Source organism: Schistocerca americana, chromosome 6 (genome assembly GCF_021461395.2).
Source record: "Schistocerca americana isolate TAMUIC-IGC-003095 chromosome 6, iqSchAmer2.1, whole genome shotgun sequence".
NCBI lineage: Eukaryota > Metazoa > Arthropoda > Insecta > Orthoptera > Acrididae > Schistocerca > Schistocerca americana.
In genome coordinates this window covers 539213916-539238317 of record NC_060124.1, presented here as the reverse complement: position 1 = coordinate 539238317, position 24402 = coordinate 539213916, and the positions used below count along the sequence as shown (strand labels likewise).

Below are 24402 nucleotides of genomic sequence, written 5' to 3'. Positions count from 1 at the left end.
CCTGGAGCACTGGTCAACTGTGGGGGCCCCTATTCAGCAACATGTATTCGATATTTCCTTACACACGCCCAGCTAAGATCCAACAATATTTTATTTAACTAATATAATCACAACTACAAGTCAAGAATTTTGATTTTTGAACCATTATCTAACAAATATAATGAACATTAGTGAAGATACTAAATTACTCATCACAGTTCACTTTTATTAGTTCCTTTACTGTACAGAGAAAAAAAAAACACCATTTAGACAAGTAAATAGTTACAAGTCTTGTGACCATTTCTGACAAGAAAATTATTGACCTGATGGCAGGACTGAGCAACAATGTGCTAAGACAAGTACGGACTTGATAAAACCCCACATCAGTTAGAGGTGGTTCTGATAGGTGGTTCTCAGGTGGTTACCTGCACACATCCAGATACTACTGGCCCACATACGTGTTTCCATCTCAAGCTTTACACAAACGGGAATAATATTTAAGGAAAATGACATATCCATGTTAGATCACTAACATTCCTTGCATATAGATTTCAAGTCATTATGGTCAGAGATAGAACCTTTGACAAGTAAACGAAACACTATGGGGCCCACGGGTTTGGACCCAGCAATTGCTTAAATCTTTAATAAAAATCATCAGCAATGGCAGCCAGAGACTTTTGCTACATGGGGTCACTCTCATTCTGCCAACAGCCTAATCAAATGTGGCAGAGAAGTGGACAGAGTTTCGGGGCACTCTCCTGCCATTCAGGTGGGAAACTGTCCCAGCAAGGCGGAAGAATCAGCAATGATTAATGGCATGAGGATGCAGTAGACAGTGGAAATCAATGGATTAAAGACAAGTCTTGTGTATCCACAGCACATGTGGTCTGTAATTGGTAAGTTCATGATTACGTCTCCTGCATCAAAAAATGCCAGATTAGTTCTCCATTCAGATCTATAAAAGTGGACTGCACAGGGAGAGATTACCATGACAAGATGATTTAATAGTCACTGAAAGGATAACGTTCTATGAATCAGATCATGGAATGTCAGTAGTCTTAATGTGGTAGGGAAGATAGAAAATCTGGAAAGTGAAATGTGAAGTCTGATTCAACATACAGTGTGTGTGGCTCAGAAAAGTGAAATGGAAAGAAGACAGGGATTTCTGGACAGATAAATACAGAGTAATATCTACAGCAGCACAAAATGGTGTAATGGGTGTAGGATTGCTCATGACTTGGAAGGTAGCACAGAGAGTGTGTTATTTTCAGCATTTCAGTGATAGGATTATCCTGATCATAACTGAGAGCAAACCAGCACCAAAAACAATAGTTGAAGTATACATGTTGACATCACAAGCAATAGATGAAGAGGTAGATAAAGTATATAAGGATATTGAGTAATTAATTTAGTATGTAAAGGGAGATGATAATGTGATAATCATGGGGCTTTGGAAGCAATAGTAAGGGAAGGAATGAATGACACAGTTAAAGGAGAACATGTACTCAGCAGGAATGAGAGAGGAGGCAAACTAATTGATTTCTGTAAGAAATTTCAGCTATTATTGAACACACTGTTAAAAACCCACAAAAGGAGTAGATATACTTGAAAAGGCCTGGAGACCTGGGAAGATCTGGAGACCCAGGAAGATTCCAACTGGATTACATCATGGCCAGACAGAGTTTCACAAATCAGATACTGGATTGTAAGATGTACCCAGGAGCAGATATAAATTCATCAGTAATGATGAATAGTAGACTGAAATTGAAGAGAATTGTCCAGAAGGACTGATGTGCAAAAAAGTGGGATGCTGAAGTATTGAGGAATGATGAGTTCATTTGTAGTTCTCTAAGGCTGTAGATACTGCAATAATGAAAACCACAATACATAGTTCAGTTGAGGAGGAATGGACATGTATGAAACGAGCACTCGTGGAAGCTGGACAGACAAATGCAGGAACAAGGAAGCTAACTGTGAAGAAATCTTTGGCACCAGAAGAAATGCTTCAGCTGGTCAATGAAAGGAGGAAGTACTAAAATATTCAGAAAAAACAACAACAGGAATACAGCAATATATGTCCTTTAAGAATGAAATGGATAGGAAGTGCAGGGATACCAAGATGCAATGGCTGCAAAACTAATGCAAAGAATCATGATAGAAAAGTCATCAAGAGGACTGATTCAGGGCTTTACCCTTTCATCTTTTTTTTTTAGGAAAACCACTGTGCATGGAGGAATTTGCATATGTGTTAGAGAGGACGTCAAACATGATAATTTAAAGTCCACTAACCAGCTAGGGGAAGAGCAAAACTTCGAAATTTCTGCCACGCAACTGACAAATTTAAATATAATTGTTATTTGCATATATGGAAGCCCAGATGGAAATGTAACTACTTTCATTGAAAATCTTGAGAAGGCACTTAACAGTATAAAAATAGTTAGTAAAACAACCATCATATGTGGTGACTTTAATATAGATTTCAACAAGAACTCAAAAGACAGATTAAACCTTGAGGCCTTATTAAAAACCTACAATATACATACAACTATCAAATCCCCAACCAGAGTCACCAAATCATCAAGCACTGCTATAGATCAGATACTAACAAATACAGATAAATATTTATACAAATCTGGAAATATGAATACAGGTTTCAGTGATCATTATGCACAGTTTATTGAATTCCCAGTAGAGACTGCACGAAATACTGAACAACAAATGACAAGAAAAGGTAGAGATTTTAGCAAGCACAACCTAGAACACTTCAGGCACTTACTAAAAAAAGAAACATGGAATGATATAGACAACTATGAGGACACATGTAAAAAGTTTGACATGTTCACGGAAATATTCTCCCATTATTTCAATATTTCTTTTCCAGTTAAAAACCAAACATTAAAAACTAGAAAAAGAAATGTTACATGGCTGACGAAAGGCATTAAAATATCATGTGATGAAAAGAGGAGACTTTATGAAATCTCAAAAACAAAAAATGTTACAGAAGAATTTCTGGTGTATTTCAAGAATTATAAGAGTGTGCTTCACAAAGTCATAAAAGAAGCTAAAAAAAACAACAAATGATCACCATATAAAAATGGCCAGGAACAAAATGAAAGCCATGTGGAAGATAGTCAGAGAACAAGTAGGAAATGAGACCTCCCAAAATGTAAATCTCCAGGTAATCCAAGATAGCAAAAAAATTACAAATCCAGAAGAAGTAGCCAATGCTTTTAATACATACTTTGCAAATATTAGTGAAAAATTACTCTCTGACATAAAATCTTCAAATAAAAAATCCTGCTACAACACCATCAAATCAAAATAGAAACTGCAACTCCCTATTTCTTACTCCAACCAACCCTAAGGAAATTATACTATCAATTAGAGAGTTAAAAACAAAATTTTCAATAGGTGTGGATGAGATTCCAGATTATGTCATTAAAAATGTGAGTGACCTCATTGCAATACCATTAGCCCACATTTTCAACAGTTCATTAACAAATGGAGTCTTTCCTTCCTGCTTAAAGACAGTGAAACTGAAACCACTGTTCAAAAAGGGTACGAAATAAGACATAGCCAATTATAGACCTATTGCCTTGCTATCTACATTTTCGAAAATACTAGAAAAAATTTTTCATAAGAGGTTGCTAGATTTTCTAGAAAAGTGCAAAATATTATCCACAACCCAACATGGCTTCTGGAAAGGCCGATCAACAGAAACAGCAATATATGAATTTCAGGGTGAAGCACTCGATAAAATTGATAGTGGACAAAAAGTAACTGGCTTATGCCTTGATCTGTCTAAGGCTTTTGACATCATAGACCACACCCTATTGCTGCAGAAGCTTGAGAGAATTGGTATCAGAGGTATGCCTAACAACTGGCTTAGATCATATCTTACTGACCACAAGCAAGTAGTAGAAATACATTTTCACAAAGAAAATAAATCAACAAGACACTATTCTGATTATAAAGCAGTAAAAAATATGGAGTACCACCGAGCTCGGTACTGGGCCCCATTCTATTTTTGATATATATAAATAACCTAACATCAACCAACCAGTACCATAGCACTATCCAGTTTGCAGATGACACAAGCATATTAATCAGTGGGAAGACTGCAGAGATACTACAGACAAAACTGTCTGAGTCAATAACAAATGTTGTAAACTGGTTCAACCAAAACAAACTAATAATAAATAAAAGTAAAACAGTAGCATTAAATTTTCATAATGTCAAGAGAAACACTGAAGAGGATATAAGAATTCAGATGTCAGACACAGATATTGCAAGTGTGCCTAATACAAAATTTCTGGGGGTCTGGCTACAGGATAATCTTAGATGGGAAACTCACATTGACAACATATTAAAGAAGCTAAGTACCATGTGTTATTTAATGAGAGTGCTAGAAAACTGCTGTACTAAGGACTGTCTAATGACAGTTTACTATTCTAATATACATTCTGTCCTAAAATATAGGATCACTTTCTGGGGTAACTCGCCATCCTGCCTAAAACTCTTCAGAATGCAAAAAAGAATAGTGAGAATCATGGCTGGAATAAAAAGGAACAAACCATGTAGACCATTATTTAAAAGGATGGGGATTCTTCCCCTTCCATGTATTTTCCTATTTGAAAGTGCAATGTTTATAAAGAAATAGACAATAACAAACCCTAGTATCCTCCACAAAAATGAAAATGTTCATCATCATAATACAAGACAGAAAACTGACTTTCATGCACTCCATACAAAAACCAGTTTGTGCCAAAAAGGAACATTACACCATGGAAAAATTATCTACAATAAATTTCCAAGAGAAATTAAAGTAAAGACTGATGTAAAAATTTTTAAAGCAGCATTAAAAGAATATCTGTTGACACATTGCTTTTATAGCATGGAAGAGTTCCTCCAAAATCCTCGAGAGTCTAAGTGATGATTATGCAAATACTGTAACCATTAATACTGGCCTATAAATACATTCAGATGTAATTCTCAAGTTTCTAATGGGGTTCAAGTATAAGTTGTATACCGACTTGCCCAGTATATGAAGTAAAATTCTGTGAATGTAATTCTCTACTGTACATGTAAATTCATAGTGTAGAAGAGTTCCCCAAAAATCCTTAGAGCTTAAGTGAGGATCATGCAAATACTGTAATCGTTAATATTGGCTTATACATGTATTCAGTTGTAAACTTCAAGTTTCTAATGTGGTTTAATTATAACTTACACATTGACTTGCCCAGTATGTAAAGTGCTGTAAAATTTTGTGAACATAATTTTCTAGTTTCTAAAGTGTTTTAATTGTAAGATATACTTTGACCTGTCCAATATCTGATGTGCTGTACTGTACACATGTAAGATTTGCTGGACCAATAAATACAATACAATACAATACATACAGAAAGTTGAAAACAAAATATTGCTGAAATTAAAAGTAAAGGTGTCAACATTAAGAATGCAAGAGAAATTCCACCATTTACCACAGGGGAGAGAGAGGAGACAGATGGAAAGAGTACACTGAAGTGCACTACAGGTAGTGGCAACTGTCTGATGACATGATAGAAGAATAAATAGGGAAAGATATGGAAGACATAAGGGGATCCAGTATTAGATCAAAGTTTAACAAAGCTTTGAAAGAACTGCAGTCAAATAAGTTGGAAAGCACAAAAGAAGCCAACAAACATTCAAAGGGCTGTTGACATATGAAAAACATTCAACAATGTACAACAGTGCTTCAAAATTTGTGGAAAAATAATTGTAAGCTATAGTGGAAATGGGTAGTGCAGGAGATGTGACCAAAAAGTAATGGGAATTTTTGTTTTTCTTAAATAATCTTTATTTATTCATCAACATCAACTTTGCCCCTTCATGTTAACTGAATCTTCCATCGGTTTTTAGTGGAACAACATTCTAATAAATGGAAAGTGCTAGTTTGCTTTCGGTCTTCAGTATTAATTTATTGTGTTAACCAGTTTTCAGCTTACAAGGCCATCATCAAAAGTCTGATGATGGCCTTGTAAGCTGAAAACTGGTTAACACAATAAATTAATACCATAGAACAAAAGCAAACTAGTGCTTTTCATTTATTAATTCCCCTCAGAGAAAATACACTTGTGGCAGTGCTTTTTCCAATTTTTGAATTACTTCTGGAACTCACTTTCTGTTATGGTGTTCAGCTCCTTCAGAAATTCTGTTTTTATCTCATCAATGGTGGCAAAACAACATTCTTTCATGGTTCTCTTCAGCCTCGGGAATAGAAAGTATTCACAGGGGGCCACTGCTGGCAAATACTGTCCTTTTTTTTTTTTCAAAAATCATTACCAAGCAGTGACATAATGAAATTTCCATGAGTGCTCTTTTTTTTTGCCTAACTTCCAGGTAGTACTCCTTATTGACCATATTACTATAAGATGCACTATCCCATTGTAATAAAAAAAAAAAAAAAAACAGTGAGGAGAAACTTCGCATGATCAAACTTGTCAAATTTTTTTCGGTCTTGGCTCTTCAGGCAGTTTCCAGTTTCCAATTGGGCCTTGGTTTCAACATCATATTGATATACCCATGTTTTGTCGCCTTTTATAACCTGCTTTAGAAATTCTGGATAGCTGCTGACTTCATTCAGCAATTCTTGAGCAATGCCTACAAGATTTTGTTTTTGGACAAAATTCAACAATTTCAGAGCAAACTGTGCTGCTACGCATTTCCTGCCCAAAACTTCTAAAAAAATTCCTTGGTATGAGCCACAGGATATTCCAGCATCATGAGAAACCTCTCTGATGGTGATTCAGCAATTTTCCAGAACCCTTCTCTTTACTTCTTCCACATTGTCCTCAGAAATTGATGTGCTATAGCATCCAGGACAGTCGTCATCGTCAAAATTTTCTCGATCCTCTTTGAAATGTTTATACCACTTGTAAACTCTTGTCTTACTTGTAGTAGATTCACCAAAAGCCACAGTCACATTTCAAATGCAGTTCTGAACTTGGTTCTGTTTTTCAAGCAAAACTTTATGCAAAGTCTTTGATCATTTCTTTGAAAGTAAAAATTCGACAAGCACTTGAAACACATATAACCTTCTGACATTCAACAATAAAATAAATCTTCAAAACTTCTGAAAATGCAAACATACTTCAGGGATGTATGTACTAACAAAATAAAAAAATAAATAAAATAAAAAAAATTGAAAATTGGTTGTATAAAGCCTGTGAAATTAAAAAATTCCAGTTACTTTCTGATCACACCTCATAAATGTGTATGAGAAGCAAAAGGGAAAAATATGAATGGAAGGCCACCTGTCTGCTTCAACAGATGTCAGCAACAGCAACACATCACATAGTGCCAGATCGGGTCATGAGCAAAAATGGGCCCAAGTGTTGGAGTCCCTTTCTGCCATATACTGCCTTGCTGCAGCTCAGGGTTTTTACCAGAAGGGCACATGACAGAAAGAACACCCTGAACAGCACTTCATGTATCAATGCTGAGCATTTCAAATCTTCATTTAAAAGAGGTAATGTTTGTCCGAGTGTTAATTCTGGATTGTTTAGGATTAGAAGAATTAAGATTTCACAGCTTGTCATAACAATACTCCAGATACATACAAGAGAAGCAAAGACAAAACCATTGGAGTAAGTACTACATGTTTTGGCTGAATTTTTACTGTTGGCATTTGCAAGCATTATCTAGGGCTAGTGGCCAAGGGCTTCATTTACTCATGATGTAGATCAAGTTTTAAACTGAACCTTAAGCACCAAAAAGCAGCTTTATTTTTCCAGCTTACTACCACCACCTCATAGAATACCTTTTATTAATACAAAGGTCTGATGGACTGTATCACTCTTGCCACACATATTATCAGAGGAGTGCACATGTGCACCAGAAAGGGACTGTCTGTTCAGCAACAACCACTCAGTTCTGTCTCTTTGGTAGCTAGAGGATTTTATCATATTGCCTTGCTCACATTGTATTTATGATAGACTAAATTTGTGGATAGTGCAACATTTCCCTTGCCACTGTAGCAAGATTATTTAATTGTAAATTCATCTATGGTCACTTCGTTCACCTCCTCCTGTATTGCTAGGGTATGATAGTGTTTTGTTTCCATGTTAATATTGTGTGTGTCCTGTCTGGTTATAACTATATGCTGACATATTTTTCTGTGTTATGTAGACCGCCACAAGCATCTTCACAAGTTATAGATTGCTTAGTGCCTTGTTGATAGGGTCACATGTGATAAAAGGTGTCTACATCGCAAACTCGCTGTGTGTCACTCCTTGCAACTTATTTGCAGTTTGGCATCAGCCCTCTCTAAGCCAAGTACAGACATCCTCCCCTGTAATCATGTGTAAGCTGAAGAATATTATGTTAAATGATATGGACACCTTCCGTTCATTATTTAGTTTCACTTTGGTATGCACACCAGGTCCAGATGCACATAAATAATAGATGAGAGAATTAGTGTTTTTTTCTGGGGTAGCTTAAGTTAGTACATTAGCCTACTATATGTTATATGTAGTTGTCTCTCATTCCAATAAAGGAACCGAGAGAACATTTCTGTGTTCCATTTTTTCATTCTGCAGACCCAGTACTGCGTGCGCTAGCACACAGAGTGTGTTGAGCTTACATGTGGCAAGATGGTGAGGAATGTTTTCCCACAGTGCTACAGGATACTGAAAATTAGGTGGACTGATAAAGAGAGGGATGAGGAGGTTCTCCACAGAATTGATGAGGAGAGGAACATATACGAAACAATGATGAGATAGTAGTTCATACAAGTTGGAATATACACAACAGACAAGTAAAGATAACTGATGTAAGTGCTACTAAGAGATGCAGAAGATGGCACAGGAGAGGAATTCATAGTGGGCCACAACAAACCAGTTAGAAGACTGATGGGAAAGGCAGTATGTTTCAACATTAGCACACCCATCTGTAGATATAACCATTTTTGATCCTGTTTGGACAACACACGAATAAGGTAAACTGAACTTGAAGAAAACTGCAAACAGCTGTTAACTAAGGATTTATTTACATGACCAGTCTTGCTCCAATGGCAGTTTTTCAGCACATTTATGTGCCCTGTTTAGTGTGGTGAGCAGAACCTCTAATGGGGAACAGGTTTCTGTATCCCAGAGTGATGTGGAGGTTATACATCATTTGACTGCCCATTGGTTTTTGTTCCTGTCCAGTGTTGAATGGACAAGTGATTTACTGCATGATGACCCACATAGCCAATACTACTACCCTGCTCACCCAGTTCAGTGTCCATGCCGATGGCTGGTAGCAGGTGTGACAAAAACTCACCTGTTCATGTGACATACTGAACTACTCCTCCATTTGCCACAGCAATAAGAGCAGTCTCTTCCCAACACACCAGTTGGCTGTAATTCAATTGCAGATGAACAATTATCTATGCATATTACTAAATTAAAGCACCCAACTGCATTTTTATGTTTTTATTTGAAGGCTAATTTCAGGAATTACCTTTGGGATTTTGACACAGTTTTTACTAATAGACAGACTGATTCACACAGAAGGTTTGTGTACATAATTCATTACTTACATTAATGATGACCATTTAATATATGTTTTGTTATCTGTCTCAAATTTAATTGCTATTTTGAGTGACATCTCATGGCAGTGATGGTCACATAGAGAGCAGGCAGAAAAAGCATTAAGGTAACAGCCATGCAACTCCAGAGAGCAGCAAAACTTGACCAGAATTTATACCTATTGTAAATTAAAGTTCCCTGCCACACTTTTCTGTCTATATGTGAAGGCTAATCCCAGGGAGTACTGTACAGATTTTGATACGGTTGTCACTAATAGACAGACTGATTCACTAGGAAGGTTTTTGTACAGTACTACATATTGTAGTCTGGCCATAGGTGCTTAGTGTTGTCCACATTAAACTGGGGCAGGTTGCTAGTAATTTATAAATATTTCATGCAAAATGGCTGAACTATGATGATTTATAGTCCCTTGCTGAGAATTTCTGTCAATCTTTACTAATATATGGACCAGTTCGTGAGGAATCTAATCTTGTGGAAGTATACTTCTGTATGGTAATAGATGACATGTAGGTAAAACACAAATACCAATTGGTCTAAATAAACCTTTATTAAACTTCAGACAGCACACAGGAGGCATCCACCGTATAACGTCACTCGGTGCGAACTGGTGTCCCAGGTGCAGATGCTCCACTCCACTGCACCGCTCAGCAATTCTCTTTGTCTCAATATCTCGATAATCCCAAATAACCCTCCCCCTCCCCCTTCTTGGAATTGTGCAGCACTGGAGGGGTGGTGAAAAACCTTCATCTGTGAGGCATGTGAGGTGCTATTCACTGGCACAGCAGAAAGTATTAATTTTTTGTTTTCATTTGAAAGAAAGTGCTGCAGAGTCGCATCGAATACTTGTCGAGGCATATGGTGATCATGCTCTATCAGAAGTAACATGCAAAAGATGGTTTCAACGTTTCAAAAATAATGATTTTGATGTAAGAAATGAAGAACGTGGAAGAACACCAAAAAAGTTCAAAGATGCCAAATTGCAAGCAATATTGAATGAAGATGATACTTTGAGTCAGAAGCAAATGGGAGCAATGCTAAATGTTGCACAACAAACAATTTCTGACCATTTGAAAGCTATGGGAACGATCCTAAAGTGTGGAAAATGGGTGCCACATGAATTGAATGAAAGACAGATGGAAAACCAAAAAACCATTTGTCAAATTTTGCTTAGATTTTGCTTCAATTTTGCATTGAATTGTTACTGGCGATGAAAAATGGATTTATTTTAAGAATCCTAAACGGGAAAAATCATGGGTTAATCCGGGACAACCATCAACATCGACTACAAAACCAGATCGATTCAGCAAGAAGACAATGCTCTGTGTTTGGTGGGATCAGAAAGGTGTGTTGTATCATGAGCTTCTAAAACCCGGTGAAACTGTGAATATTAATCACTACAGACAACAAATGATCAATTTGAACTATGCATTGATCGAAAAAGGACCAGAATGGGCCAGAAGACACGGCAAAGTAATTTTTTTACACGACAATGCACCTGCACACAAAGCAAAACTGGTTCAGGATACAATCAAAATACTTGGCTGGGAGCTGCTACCCCACCTGCCGTATTCACCAGACTTGGCCCCTTCTGACTATCATTTGTTTTCATCAATGGGACATGCATTGGCTGAGGAACACTTCCATTCCTATGAAGAAGTCGAAAATTGGGTGTCCGATTGGTTTGCTTCGAAAGACGAACATTTCTATTGCCAGAAAGGTGGTCAAAATGTATAGAAAACAATGGTCAGTGCTTAGAATAATTTTTTTTTTTTTACTTTTCAATTCAAAATTCGTGTTTCATTTTCACAAAAAAGCGCTCATTTCATACCGGTACACCTGGTATCATCACAGAGCATGATGTGTATGTAATTCATGGGTTTCTTATGTAAGAACAATTTTGGGGACAGTGTGTATGGGCGGAGGAGGTACCAGTAAATTGTGAATATAGTACTTGACATGATACATCATCAAGGGAAGGTCTGATGGGTTGCGAGTGGGTGTAAGCCACACAAAGTCAGCTGGCAGTATTAACGTATCTCTGCGAGTGAGGCTTGGAGCTCATCTTAACACACCATGCAGGTACCAAGGAGGACCCCCGGGAGAGCTTCAGTCCACATTTCACGTGGCACATCAAAGCTGTCTTCATCGTGCGGTGCAATCTCTCTAGTAGGCCATAGTGCTGTGCTGCAATGGCACGTGATGCCACAAAGTTAGAAGGGGCTGTGAAGAGTGCCGATTTGAATTGCGGTTTCTCATCTGTGGTGATAGTATGCAGACAACCAAAATGCAATATCCAAGGTGTGTTAAAAGCTTTAGCAGGAGTTCTGTTGTGATGTCTGTTATCGGGGTAGCTTCTATCTAGCTCGAATCTCTGTTGATCAAGGATAGGACTTACATGTAGCCCTCTGATTCTGGTAGACCCACAAGGTCTTGGTATATACGGCAGAAGTGCCGACGTCATATTTCGAAACTGCTGAGTGGTGCCTGTGCATGTCGGCCTACCTTGCTTCATTAACAGTCAAGATATGTCCTCGTGCCATTGTGGCAGCAGTGTCTAACAATGGACCAATCAAAACAATAAGTGACCAGCCATGTTGTGATTTGGACACCTGCGTGTACAAGGTTGTGTAGCAGATCAAAGATTTTTTGCTGCATGGACCTGGGCAGGATCAGGCAGATTCTGTGTTGTTATGCATAACAGAGGATATTGACCTCTGACGTAGGGACCAGTCACTATTGAATTATGAGACTGGATGAAGTGGCCATGAGCAAGGCCTGACACAATGGTTCTTTTTCTTGTTCTTCTGCCGACCTAGTATACACCGAGTAGAGGAAGATTGTGTGACCCAAGAGAGCAGTCAACCATCATGTTGTCAGCCTTGTGCAAGTGCCGGAAATCAGTTGAGTAATTTACAATTAAATGCAGATGGTGGTACTGTCTGAGGCTGACAGCACCCCACCATGTCTTTGTAATTGTGCTAGTAACTTCTGGTCAAATGTTGACCATTTTGTTTGAGACTTTCTTCATTTCTTAGAGAACAACATGAGAGGATGTGCAGTACCCACCGTCTCTTGCTGGAGTACAGCACAAATAGCTGAATCACTGGCAGCAGTTGTAAGTTTAATCTGCATGCCTGGTATGCGTGTGCTACAGGCACCATTTTTGCCAGAGCTTCTTCACAGCAGCCAAACACGTTTTGCATTTCTGCGGTCCACACTACTTTTCGATTCCTCTTGCATGTGAGAGCCCTCTGTGGCATTAGCCAGAGGTGCCTGCGCATCTGCTGCATGCGATAAAAGGCATCAATATACATTCAGAATACCATGAAACCAGCAAATGCTCTTTGCAGGGGAAGCAGCAAGCAGATGATTCAGCTTGGTCTGGAGTTGGTTTGATCCCATCTGTGTTGAGTGTTAGGGCCAAGGAAAATAAATGTGTGTTTTAGAACTGCAATTTTTTTATCACTGATGGTGACAGTGTGTCATGGGGGCAGAGAGAACATGTTTGAGGTACTGTTTATGGTCATCAGCATTGGCTGAAAAAATTAAAATACTGTCCACAGACGCATAGCAGCAACCAATCTCGAGTAACACTCCAGCAATGAAACATTTCCATGTCTGTGCCACATTTTTCAGTCCATAAGGCATCATCAATAAGTCAGATATTCTGAATGGTATGATGATGGCTGTTTTACTGATATCATCTGGGTCGCATGGAAATCCAATAATAACTTTTCAGCAGTCAATTACACTAAAGATCACAGCTCCTGTAAGCAGATTTGTGAAATCTTGAATGCTCAGCATGGGGTTGCTATCATGAATTGTATGAGAATTGAGGATCCAATAGTCCCCATACAGTCTCAAAGAATCACCTTTTTCAAGTACCAGTTCGATGGGTGACACTCAGGCACTGCCTGAAGGGTGGACAATACCCGCTTGCAACACTTCATTTATCACTGTTTTGACTTCCTGAAGAAGAGCTGGTGCAAAGTGCCACGTTCTTTGGTGAACAGATGCACCAGTGGTTGTGGTGATACAGTGCATAGTACCATTTCTAATTGCACACTGGTTAGAGTCTAAAACTTGGAGTCTGTGGGTTGTAGCAGTGAGGCGTGGTCATCCAGTGTGGGGATAGCAGTATGTACCATTGCCGCTTTGTTGCGTGAGAGACATTGGATTTGGTTCCATGCACTTGTGAGTGCAAGGGAATGCAAGCACTGGCAGAGATCATCATTGGCAAAGTGTAATTGTTGCAAGTTGACCTGAGTCACCAACAACTGATTTTGAACTGTGTTGATTGCTTGTATTGTACGCTGTCAGTTGGAGCAAACTGTGATTCACATCCCATGATGAAGTTGGGACAAAAATTCCTGGGGTGAGCTGCCAAAAGATGTGGCAGTATAAGGCAGCATGGTAGGGATTAGGTGAGAGGTTTGAAATTGTGGAGGAAGTTTATTCCTAATGTGGCAGTTATTGACTGCAAGAGTCAACCGCCTCATCTTTGAGAACGAACTTCTTTGAAAACTGTTGATCTCAGTGTGTTCCGAACTCTGTATTCGAGTGGATGTGTTTGTGCCAACGTGATCAAAATAAAGTTAATTTATTATAAACGAGCAAATACTTAATGTTGGGTTTGATTTTACCATACATAACATCTCAATCCCCATACTGGTGACCCTGACGCTCATGAACGCCGCTTGCAATGCCAGAAATGTGTACTGGAACATCGCCATGGACAAACAATAAAGCAGCCCTTTGTCGGATGTCTACGTCCATCGACTTCACATCGCACTGCATCTGAATGCAGTGTACAGGAAGTGTAATTAGTGTGTAAATTCCCGACTCTTGTGTGCAGGGTGTATACGGGGACAAGGAAAAAAAATTCTCGGATTATTCTCGGATATCCTGTTTAAAAAATATGCTTTTTCTGTGCTAAGTAACAGTAGGTTTTCCGTAGATTTTCCCTCGGAACTGTAAAACTTATCAATCCTTTGAATGGTTAACGTTTTATACAATCGCGTAGAACTTCCCAGAAAATAAGAAAAGACTGGGCAGAGAAGTTTTGGAGAGACTTTTAATAAAAAAAGGAGAGAAGTTTTGGAAAGACCTTTGATTTGCAGCAACATATACGCTGCATATTTTCGTATTACAAAAGTATAAATTTGAATTGCACCAAACACAGCGCGTTAGTTTCTGGAGCGTTGAAACCGAGGTTGCAATGTCCTTTTGTAAGTGAGTCATATCTCAAGCCATGAGATTTCGCCAGCTGATGACAGCAGCTATTCAGAGCTAGGACATGTGTTATAGTCAGCCAATAGCAAGATAACTGGTTACATAGCGCGAACACGCAAGAGGAACAGTTAACGGTTTACATTAATGTACACAGTATCGTATATAAACAAGAAAAGCTAAGCTTTCACATATAATATTGGTCTCTAAGATTAACATGCTACAACAGAAGCTAAGCTTTCACATGTAATATTGATTTTTTTTTTTTTTTTTTTTTTTTTTTTTTTTGTTTGTTATACTTTAAGATACATCACACAAATGTGCCAGTAAATTTAAAATTCTGACATAAATGTCTCGGCTTGAAATTCTTGTAAGTGGCTCGTCCTCAAATTGTTCAGTTTCAAACGCTCTGTGATTTTGATATCCATCTCACTTTGTCACATGTAACATAATTCATCTTGCATAAAAAGAAATTTACTTTGAAAGTAACGCTTTTCTAACCACCGTTCACAATACTATCCGGAGACTGTTAGAAATAGGTTCAATTTACCAGTTGCCAGAGAGCGCCAGAAAACAGGCATTATTGTGCATGCGCAACTGCAGTGGTGTAGGAAGCCCGCATGTTCATGTGTATAAAGCACTAAGAGAGCTTACATTACACCATAAAAGAAACAGGGCATCAGACTCGAATTTCGTAAACCATACTAAAATGCATAATTCGGATTGAAGTGCAAATTGGCTTTTTCCAGATTCACAATGAAGTAAGTCCCATCTGATATTAAGCTTTACAGTGTGGTTTTTGGGATGTAAATCTTCTTGGAGTACCAGTACTCTACGATCTCCATTTTGGTTCTTTATTATGGCATAATGCCATATATGGCAGAAGATGATAACGTGCACTTGAAATTGCACTTGAAATTCAGTGAACAGTTGGAATTAGCCAATACTGTAGAATGAAACACTTCGTTTCAAATAAAATGATTGCCTCAGCGGAAAGATTAATAAAGCCAAATTTCTTCGGCAAACTTGCAAAAATAACTTCACTGTTCTGCAAGGCGATTAATGCTTGACTGCTACTAACTTGCAAATAAAATAAAATCAGAAAACTGAAATTAATAATATATTTTTGCCCTCCGTAATTATGTGAATGTGTTTTAATTCACTTGGTAGCTCCCGGCCACAGAAATCCGTTGTGTTTTCATTTGACGTGGGAGCTGTACACGAAGAGAAGCAGTGAAATCACTTAACGTAAACACGGGTCATGTGGAGGTTAACCCCCTCCCCACTACAACTCATACAACTCTGTGCAAGTCTGAATCTGGCAGCTAGGGCGCGTGAGAAAAATTTTTCTCGTTTGCATCTGGCTGCTACTACCGATACAGCTAACAAGCAAACTTCAAGTAGTGGGAGAAGGTACTGCTTATACGCGAGTCAAATGCGCAAGTGCAACAGACTGCTAGCAATTGGTCAAACGAACCTAATGTGAACAGTTGTGACGTCATGCTCATAGCAAGCAGTTTACTGTTACGAAGAATTACAGTCTGAGCCCTACGGCCTTTGACATATTTTTGCTTTTTGCAGATGCTTGTGCGTGCATGGTGTTTTGTTGTTGTAATTTGCACATTTCCTTTGCCACTAAAGTTTTATTTTTTTCCCTCTCATTTATATTTTATTGCTGCAGTATCGTTCTCCAGTAGCAGGATACAATAACATTCTTTACTAGAGAATTAATTCTGCAGTCAAAATTACATAAAGTTTAACTGAAAGTTAAAACAATGAAAAATTCCCGGAATTCCGAAAAATTCCCGGGTTTTTCCCGGTTTTCTCCCGGATGAAAAAATTTCCGGGTTTTTTCCAGATTTCCTGGTTGTCCCAGGTCGTATACACCCTGTGTGTGAATCGTGCTTTTTGCTAACTTTCGTTACCTTCCCACACATCGACAATGCAACCGAGGTGCACACGTCGTTTGTCAAAACCCGCTCAATGCCTCGGTAATTTCACTTCCGGACAGTGCTGTGCTCCTTTGATGATTAATTTGGACAATTTTGACTTGCTTTTGTGTGATAATTATTACAGTGACATTCGTCAGAGCAGTGCTTGGACACCGGATAATCACGCCAAACAATGGACTGCAACAAACGGGGACTATGTCGCAAATCCCAGTTCGCACAAACTCCAAACTACGGTTAAATTGCATGCCTGGTCGAATTCACAAATGCCCATCACGGCTACCGCGTCTTCTGCACCGTGTGCAAATTCATTCGACCCGGTTTCCGCACAGCCTGTCTTCCAGAGTTCGAATGTTCGCGCCAACTTTTCTGCCGCTTCTCCACGCTTGTCCCTCATTTGCAGCATTCAACTACCATTATTTCTCTTGGACCAACTTCCAAAGTGGTTCATGGCCGCAGAGTATGTATTCTCCTCTTATGGCATCACCGACAAAAGTGAAAAATACCTCGTATTCTTCAGGCACCTAAAGGACTATCATTATATAATAACAGACATTATCTGTGACAATTTGAGTGACAAATACACCAGAGCGAAAGCCGCTTTAATCTAGCACCTGTCACCAACATAACAGGAACAATTTCATCAAAGACATCCTACCGATCAACGACAATGCACCAATTACGCCGACGATAATCGCGGCTGTTTCTCAGTGCAACACTGGACGTGCCACGCCTCCCTCTATGCAGCACCTGAGCCACACCGACTCTGCTCGACCGCTACCAACAGCGATGTCATGGCCACCGCCTGCTGGCTTACTGAATTCAACCGAGTCAAAACAAACAGCTCCGCGACATACAATCCCGCCACGGCTACCGCACCCACATCTTGTCAACAACTCGCCGACACTACGCATGCTTACCACCCGGCCGTTCACTACTCGGTCACGCCCGCAACTTGTTCACCCACCCCAGAAGATGATTTCAGCCGTATCAATGCTTCATACAGCGGTGAATGTGTTCTCACTCCGCCACCGCTGAGTACTGAGTTTCACATTCATGATCGCACACACGATCACTTCTACTCTAACTGTTACGTCAATACTGTGCCGCCGACCTTGTCTTGTACGCCAGGTTACCCTTTGATAGAGACAGATTCTGATTTCAATCCCATCTTACTCAGTGATACGCAGCAGACTGCTTCACGACATAAATTTTTGCCTAAACAACTGCGATAGCTACGTGAGCAAATTGCGACATACAACTTGTTGGTACAAGATCAGTTACACATGCTGCAGCCGACAACGACCGAGCACGACATGCAACGAGATGACGATCACACTACATGGATCTATGTCCCAGATGTCACAAATGTCGTCATCGCGCTGCCTCAAGTGGAAATTCTATGTTACTGATGTGATACAAGCAACTTATTTACGCTGCTGCCACCTTTCCTTGGTAGTTACAGACACTTCATTTCTGTACCACAGCATAACCAGCCGCATTCCAGTGCCACTTGCTTTGCCGCCCTCTTCACTACCTCCGCAATGTACGACCAACACATCTGCCATTTCTGCTTCGATGAGTGAGCATCTTTCCGTTCCGACACATGACCGTGCAGCAGTTTCGCGCGAGCAGCTTGGAGCTTTATGGCTCAAACGCAGCGACAGCGCACACGCATCTCCAGTTCCATCGAACTGTGTCGCCTCTCTGCCACGGACCAGTAGTTCATCTGCCAATTCGACTTCTTCATGCTCACATTACGTCTCATTGCCTTCCTGCTCCGACCATGGTTTCGCAGACCACATCTGCCTTCCACCACCTCTCACCGTCGCCATGCCTCATGCACAGGGCTCACGGCCATGCCCTCAACCTTCGATCACGTCTGTTTGGCACATCAAAACACCGACACTGTCAACTCCACTTGGAACATCCTGCCATCTACCACTGTAACACACTCACTGTCCACGGACTCTGAGGTGACGCTTCTGTCTACATGAAGTCATCCACCGCCAAGGTCAGTCATGTGCAGCTTGCTGTTTTCTCCCCTGCTGCGACATCAAGCGCCTCTATATTTCCATCATTACCGCAAGTGTTGCTCATCCGGCATCTCTTATGCAACCTGTTAAGACACAGCATGCTTGCTCCTTTACATCATACGGCCAATAACAAACTGTTACTTGACACGTTGTACTTACTGCGGCACTCACTGGCAAATACTTTGGCAATACATCGCATCGCATCTTCGACGCATTCTGCGCCTTTGATCGGATCAAAACCCCGGTGCGCCGCATGGCCTTGGCACGACAATGTTCTCCCCACCAATACGCCACCGCCTTCTGCTTCCACCGTGCTATCAGCAGCATGGCACGGTCAACCTGTGGACGCCTTCCGCGCCTCCTTCCCTCTGCTGGTCATGCCTACCAAGACATCGAGAAACGGTCCGATCGCGCCTCGCAGTAGCATCTGCCACGACACCATCGGTCACGCGCACCTGCGCCATCAGCAGGCCGGGTGCACACACACCTCTCATCATCCTTATTGTGCTCCGCACTAACGGCGGGGGCTCTGTGGCGGTTATCGACTGCAAGAGTCGACTGCCTCATCTTTGAAAACGAACTTCTTTGAAAAATGTTGATCTCTGTGTGTTTCGAACTCTGTATTCGAACGGATGTGTTTGTATCAACATGATAAAAATTAAGTTAATTCATTATAAACGAGAGAATACTTAATGTTGGGTTCGATATTACCGTACGTAACATCTCGATCCCCATACTATCATTGATTCAGCAATGTACAAGGTCCACATGCAATGTAGTTTGTCAGAAAGATGCACTGCCAGATCCTGCATGCCATGTACATGGATGCCTGTGTCATTAGCCACATGTAGTTGCAGTCCAAGGTTTGCAGCATGTTGTCACAACAGGAGGCGAGGCACCATGCACACATCTAACCTGGTGACGATGAGGAAGTAGAGATTTTAGTCGTAGTCTCAAATATACAGGCATCTCTGATGTGAAGTTGCTGTGAAGAAGAGAAGTGACTTGGTATAGTTGTGTGGCTGTTGTTTGGGAGCAAGCAGGACTGGTGACAATTGCTTGCGGATGCGTCGAACTGTATATATATACATGTTTTGGGTGAGATGGGGCACGGTCAGCTGGAGCAGCATTTGTGGTAGTTGTCGTGTTACCATGAGCAGGCAGCAGTTCAGTGCTTGGAGCAGAGCTTGTGACAACTGCTTCACATGAGGTTGGGCAGCATCATGACTGTTTAGCGTGTGTGCCAGCTCATCAGGTGTAGGAGGCAAGGGTGCCCAATTTGATGTTCTGTCTGAGTTCCATCACTGAATACAATCTATCTGCTAGGGTCAACTTCCTGTCTAGCATTTCCACCTCGTACAAAATCATTGCAAGCTGTAGTTCAGACAGAAGTTTCATGACCCATGATATCCAAAGGGTTTGGTCCGACAGTGTGGGGTCAACAACCAAATAAAGACGAAGCCCCACAGTTGCGAAAGGGTTCCCCAGGTGAACTGCTCATTCTCACCAACTTGCCATACCTGTTGTTCAGGAGTGCCAACAATTCATTGTAGAAATACTGGTTTCTCTGTATTCTACTTATTGAGTGGTGGAGAGGAAAGGATAATGTCACTTATCAGTTCTGCGTATGCCATGACATGACAGATTAACATAACAAATTCTGAACTGTCATTGATAACACCTAGTGAAGTGAATGTGCACTCAGCCACTGAGAACTACGACATTTGATCAAGTTGGAATGGTGGGAATTTTGGTTGTTGTGCTGTGAATCACAATAATGGTTGTACTATCTGAGCTGAAGAGAAAGGCATGATTGGTGTTGGATCCATCAATCATAGAGCAGTTGGAGCTGCATCAAGCATTAGCAATCGCGGTGCAGGAAACGCAGGGGACACTATCGGCAGCATGTCCAATCGAATGAAAACTGAACACGAACTGTCCTGGAAGCATGCTGGCATCGGATCAGCATGCAAGTTTACTAATAAAGGCTCTGATGGCGGTCATTATTGAATCAGTGATTCTATTTTGTGAGACAACGTTTGTGCACACTTGTTGCTCCATATTCCACACAGTTTGTTAACGAAGGCAATGGGTGCACCAGGTGTGTAGGAATTTGTAGCCACAGAGCTGTGGGGAACAATGAACGAAGTAAGCTTCACTTCTATTGTTGACATGAATTACCGTAGCACATGGCTGTATTTCACAAAAAGCTTGACATCCACTATTGTCGGGTTCACCAGTGTGGCAGTGTACCTCTGTATGGTACTAGGTGACAAGTAAGTAACACACAAACACTGATCAGTCTAAATAAACATTTACTGAACTTTGGATAATACAAGAGACGTCCGCCATATAATGTCTCTTGGTGAGAACTAGTGGCCGGGGCATAGAGGCTCCACTTCCCCACTCTGTAGCACTGGTCAGCGATTCACTTTGTCTCAATGTCCCCATACTCTATTACAGCTATACCAGACAACTCATCCAACCATAGAGACTGAGTGCTACCTGGGCGAAGCCAGGACAAACTACTGTTGTATGTTAATACCCTCACAAAGTGTGAATTTATAATTTTAATTATTTATTACTTACTGATGTAAACTGGATCTGACAGCATTCATCAGGCTGAATGTCCTTCTGGAGATTTAAGACTCGTTCCAAGTTTTCATTTGTCGCAAGATCCATTACTTGATTGTAACCATATGTTCCCCTGGTGAAAAAATGAGGTATCAGCACTGCTTTATCTACAAGGAGTAATAGAACAATAGGGTACAAAAAAGAGAATCAAGTTACTTTTACTGAGAAATCTGGGCAATAAAACTATACACCATATATCTTACGTAACTTTTAAGACCTTGTTTGAAAGCATTCAGAACATTGCTTAATAAGCTAATTTTTCCTGGAGATACTCATGATTTTGAAGTTTTTGAACATAGGTGATAATATGAGCGAAGAGGTTCATTTCCTTGATTACAGGCCATTTATAAAATGCATAAAAAGATCAATGTGAATTTAAAATCTTAAAATTCAAGGTTGTGATATGACACAATTTTGTGGTAAATATCAAATCCTCTACAAAAATAACAAGAGAGACTCTCCATTACCAATTTCAAGCAAATTACAGAATTTTGTGTTCCCAAGGTTTTATGGATAATTTACTTGTCCTAGACTCAACTAAAAACTATAAAGAGCTTTGAAAAATAACCTGAATGACTGCAGAAAATCTTCTCCATCACAATTTAAGGATATCTTCCGTGTTGTCAACATGTAAAACTGTTAACCTTCGCTCTCTTTTCCACTCAACTACAAACTATAAAGAGCTTTGAAAAATAACCTGAATGACTGCAGTAAATCTTCTCCTATCACAATTTAAGAATATCTTCCGTGTTGTCAACGTGCAAAACTGTTAACCTTCACTCTCTTTTCCACAATATAACACACTATGTGAAAGCAACAGGCTCTGCATTGCACATGTTAAACTGGACAAGAAGTTGAGGAAAACGAGCCAAATTGGGTACACATTGTTGACATTGTACTGTCTGTCTTTCCTATCTATATGTTCCACAAACAAGAGTGTGTTAAACATGTACATGCAGAAAACTGATGTGCATTTTGCGTAATGTTGTTTATTTGAAACATGCCAATTAAATAATAACCTATGTGACTTTATTCCTCCTCACAACATAACATCTGTATCAACAAAACAATAATGTTTGACATTGTTCCTGGGTGCATTACGTGTTCCACCTCATATAATATGAGGACAAGTACAGTACTTTCAAACATGATCATCTTGGTGGTCCATGTGCAATGTTGTGGAGAGCCATAATGTTGCAGAGATGTACTGACCTCCAAATCTTTTAACACAGTTCACTCAATGGTCAACATTATTGTGACACTGTACTCCTACCCCATGTGCGTCTTTTTAGGGGTGCATTTGGTCCTGACCTCATTTTTAGTGTTCCATAAGCTAATTTAATGTACAGTAATAATCATGCTTATAGACTATTACAGAGCACTGAATATATAGCTCTGAAAAGACTGAAATTATATTTAAATAAATCAATAAATCCTAACCTAGCGTTAAAAGAATAAAACATAAAGTATTGCTGTCACACAGTGTTAGCACTTTGATTAATAAGTGAAATGGCTAATTTAAGCTTACTTTGAATAATGCTCAGGGTTCATTAAATAAAAACAATATCTCAAAGTTAATGCTTTAATACAGCTAATAAAGTTAACACAGTATGCCTAATACTTTCAATCAAAAAGTATGTAAATAGCGGGTTTTAATTGGGTCTTACACCCTAAAAATATTTAAGTATTTGAAAATAACTAATACAGTACTATAATAATACAGTAATACAGTACTAAACTAGTACTAATATTTCAAAACTGAAAATTTAACATTATTTATGTGTTTAATTCTCTGTTTTATAAAAAATTTTAATATTTCTCTAAATGCCATTATTAGGGCTAGAGTGTCTGTGGAAAGGTGCAAATGTCGACTGTCTGACCGGATTACTGAATATGAAGTCATTGATGAATGGCCAAATATCCAATTCATCCAAAACGTCTCAGTAGTCATGAAGAACAGCCAAGTTGTTCAATCGCTTCTGTCCCATTGTTGATCGGAGAATGACTTCAGACGTCTAAGAGCACTAAATGACCATTCTGCTGTTGCTGTCATGATTGGAACTACTTGGAGAAGCTTAATGCACTTCACTACTTCACATAACATTTCTCCAACTGCAGGCTCTTGTGTAATGTACTTTCTTACATAACGCATGTTTTTTAAGACCAGTTGGTTTTTATTAGCAATATCGGCTAACATATTCAAGTGTAAGTGCAGTCTCTCAATATCTAGGTCATTTTTGAAAAACTCAGCTGATTTTTTCAAATTTGTTTCTCCTCTGTTTGCTAAAAGCAAGCAGTCTTGCAATGACCTGTGTGAGTCTGGTTGAAGCAAACTGCTCAGTTATGCAAGATTGCACCATTTCACAAACTTCAATGTAAATAGCTTTGTAGTATTCCTATGGGGTTTTGAAAGTGTGCAGTGAGCTGGCTTCATTGTTTTCATACTTCTTTGATATACTTCAACTCTGAGGAAGTGAAGGATCATCAACTTGTGAAGGTTTTTCTTTTGAACACAATTCCCAAAAGTGTTCAAAACTATCACACCTTCCATTCAACATGCAAATCAAGCCCTCATATATTTTTCCAGATCAGCAACACTTAGATGAGGGCATTGAATTTTTTCATTTACATCCTCTACTGGGTTCACTGCAAGGCAATAAAGACATAAAAACAAATAAGTCTTGAATTGTAACATTGAATCAAGGTAGCCTGCACATTTGTAACCTGCCTCTGTTATGTTCTCTGCACAAAATGTTTCAAAATGTCTAGAAGTTCTTCAAAGTTTTTCAGTATTCTCAAGATACTAGAAGCTTGCATAGTCCACTGAGTCAGGCAAAGGGGTAGTAGACCAGCTGGGTCGTTGGCACTCTCACAGCGTATGCTTCTGAAAAATCCCATCCTTTTGTTGGATTCCCTTACAGTGCTTATTAAGTCCCTCATAGACGTAAGATGGCAGAGACTGTCTACAGCTGCCAAGTTTAAACTGTGACCAGTGCAGTACACATA

General features: G+C 39.6%; 1 protein-coding gene across 1 annotated transcript in view; it reads right to left on the bottom strand.

Moving 5' to 3' along the window:
• LOC124619433 (medium-chain acyl-CoA ligase ACSF2, mitochondrial-like) overlaps positions 1 to 24402 on the bottom strand; it is a 227936-nt gene that overhangs the window by 49464 nt on the left and 154070 nt on the right. Inside the window, exon 5 of the mRNA XM_047145809.1 lies at positions 21352 to 21469. Coding sequence (XP_047001765.1) covers positions 21352 to 21469 — 118 coding nt within the window. The remainder of the gene's footprint in view (positions 1 to 21351; positions 21470 to 24402) is intronic.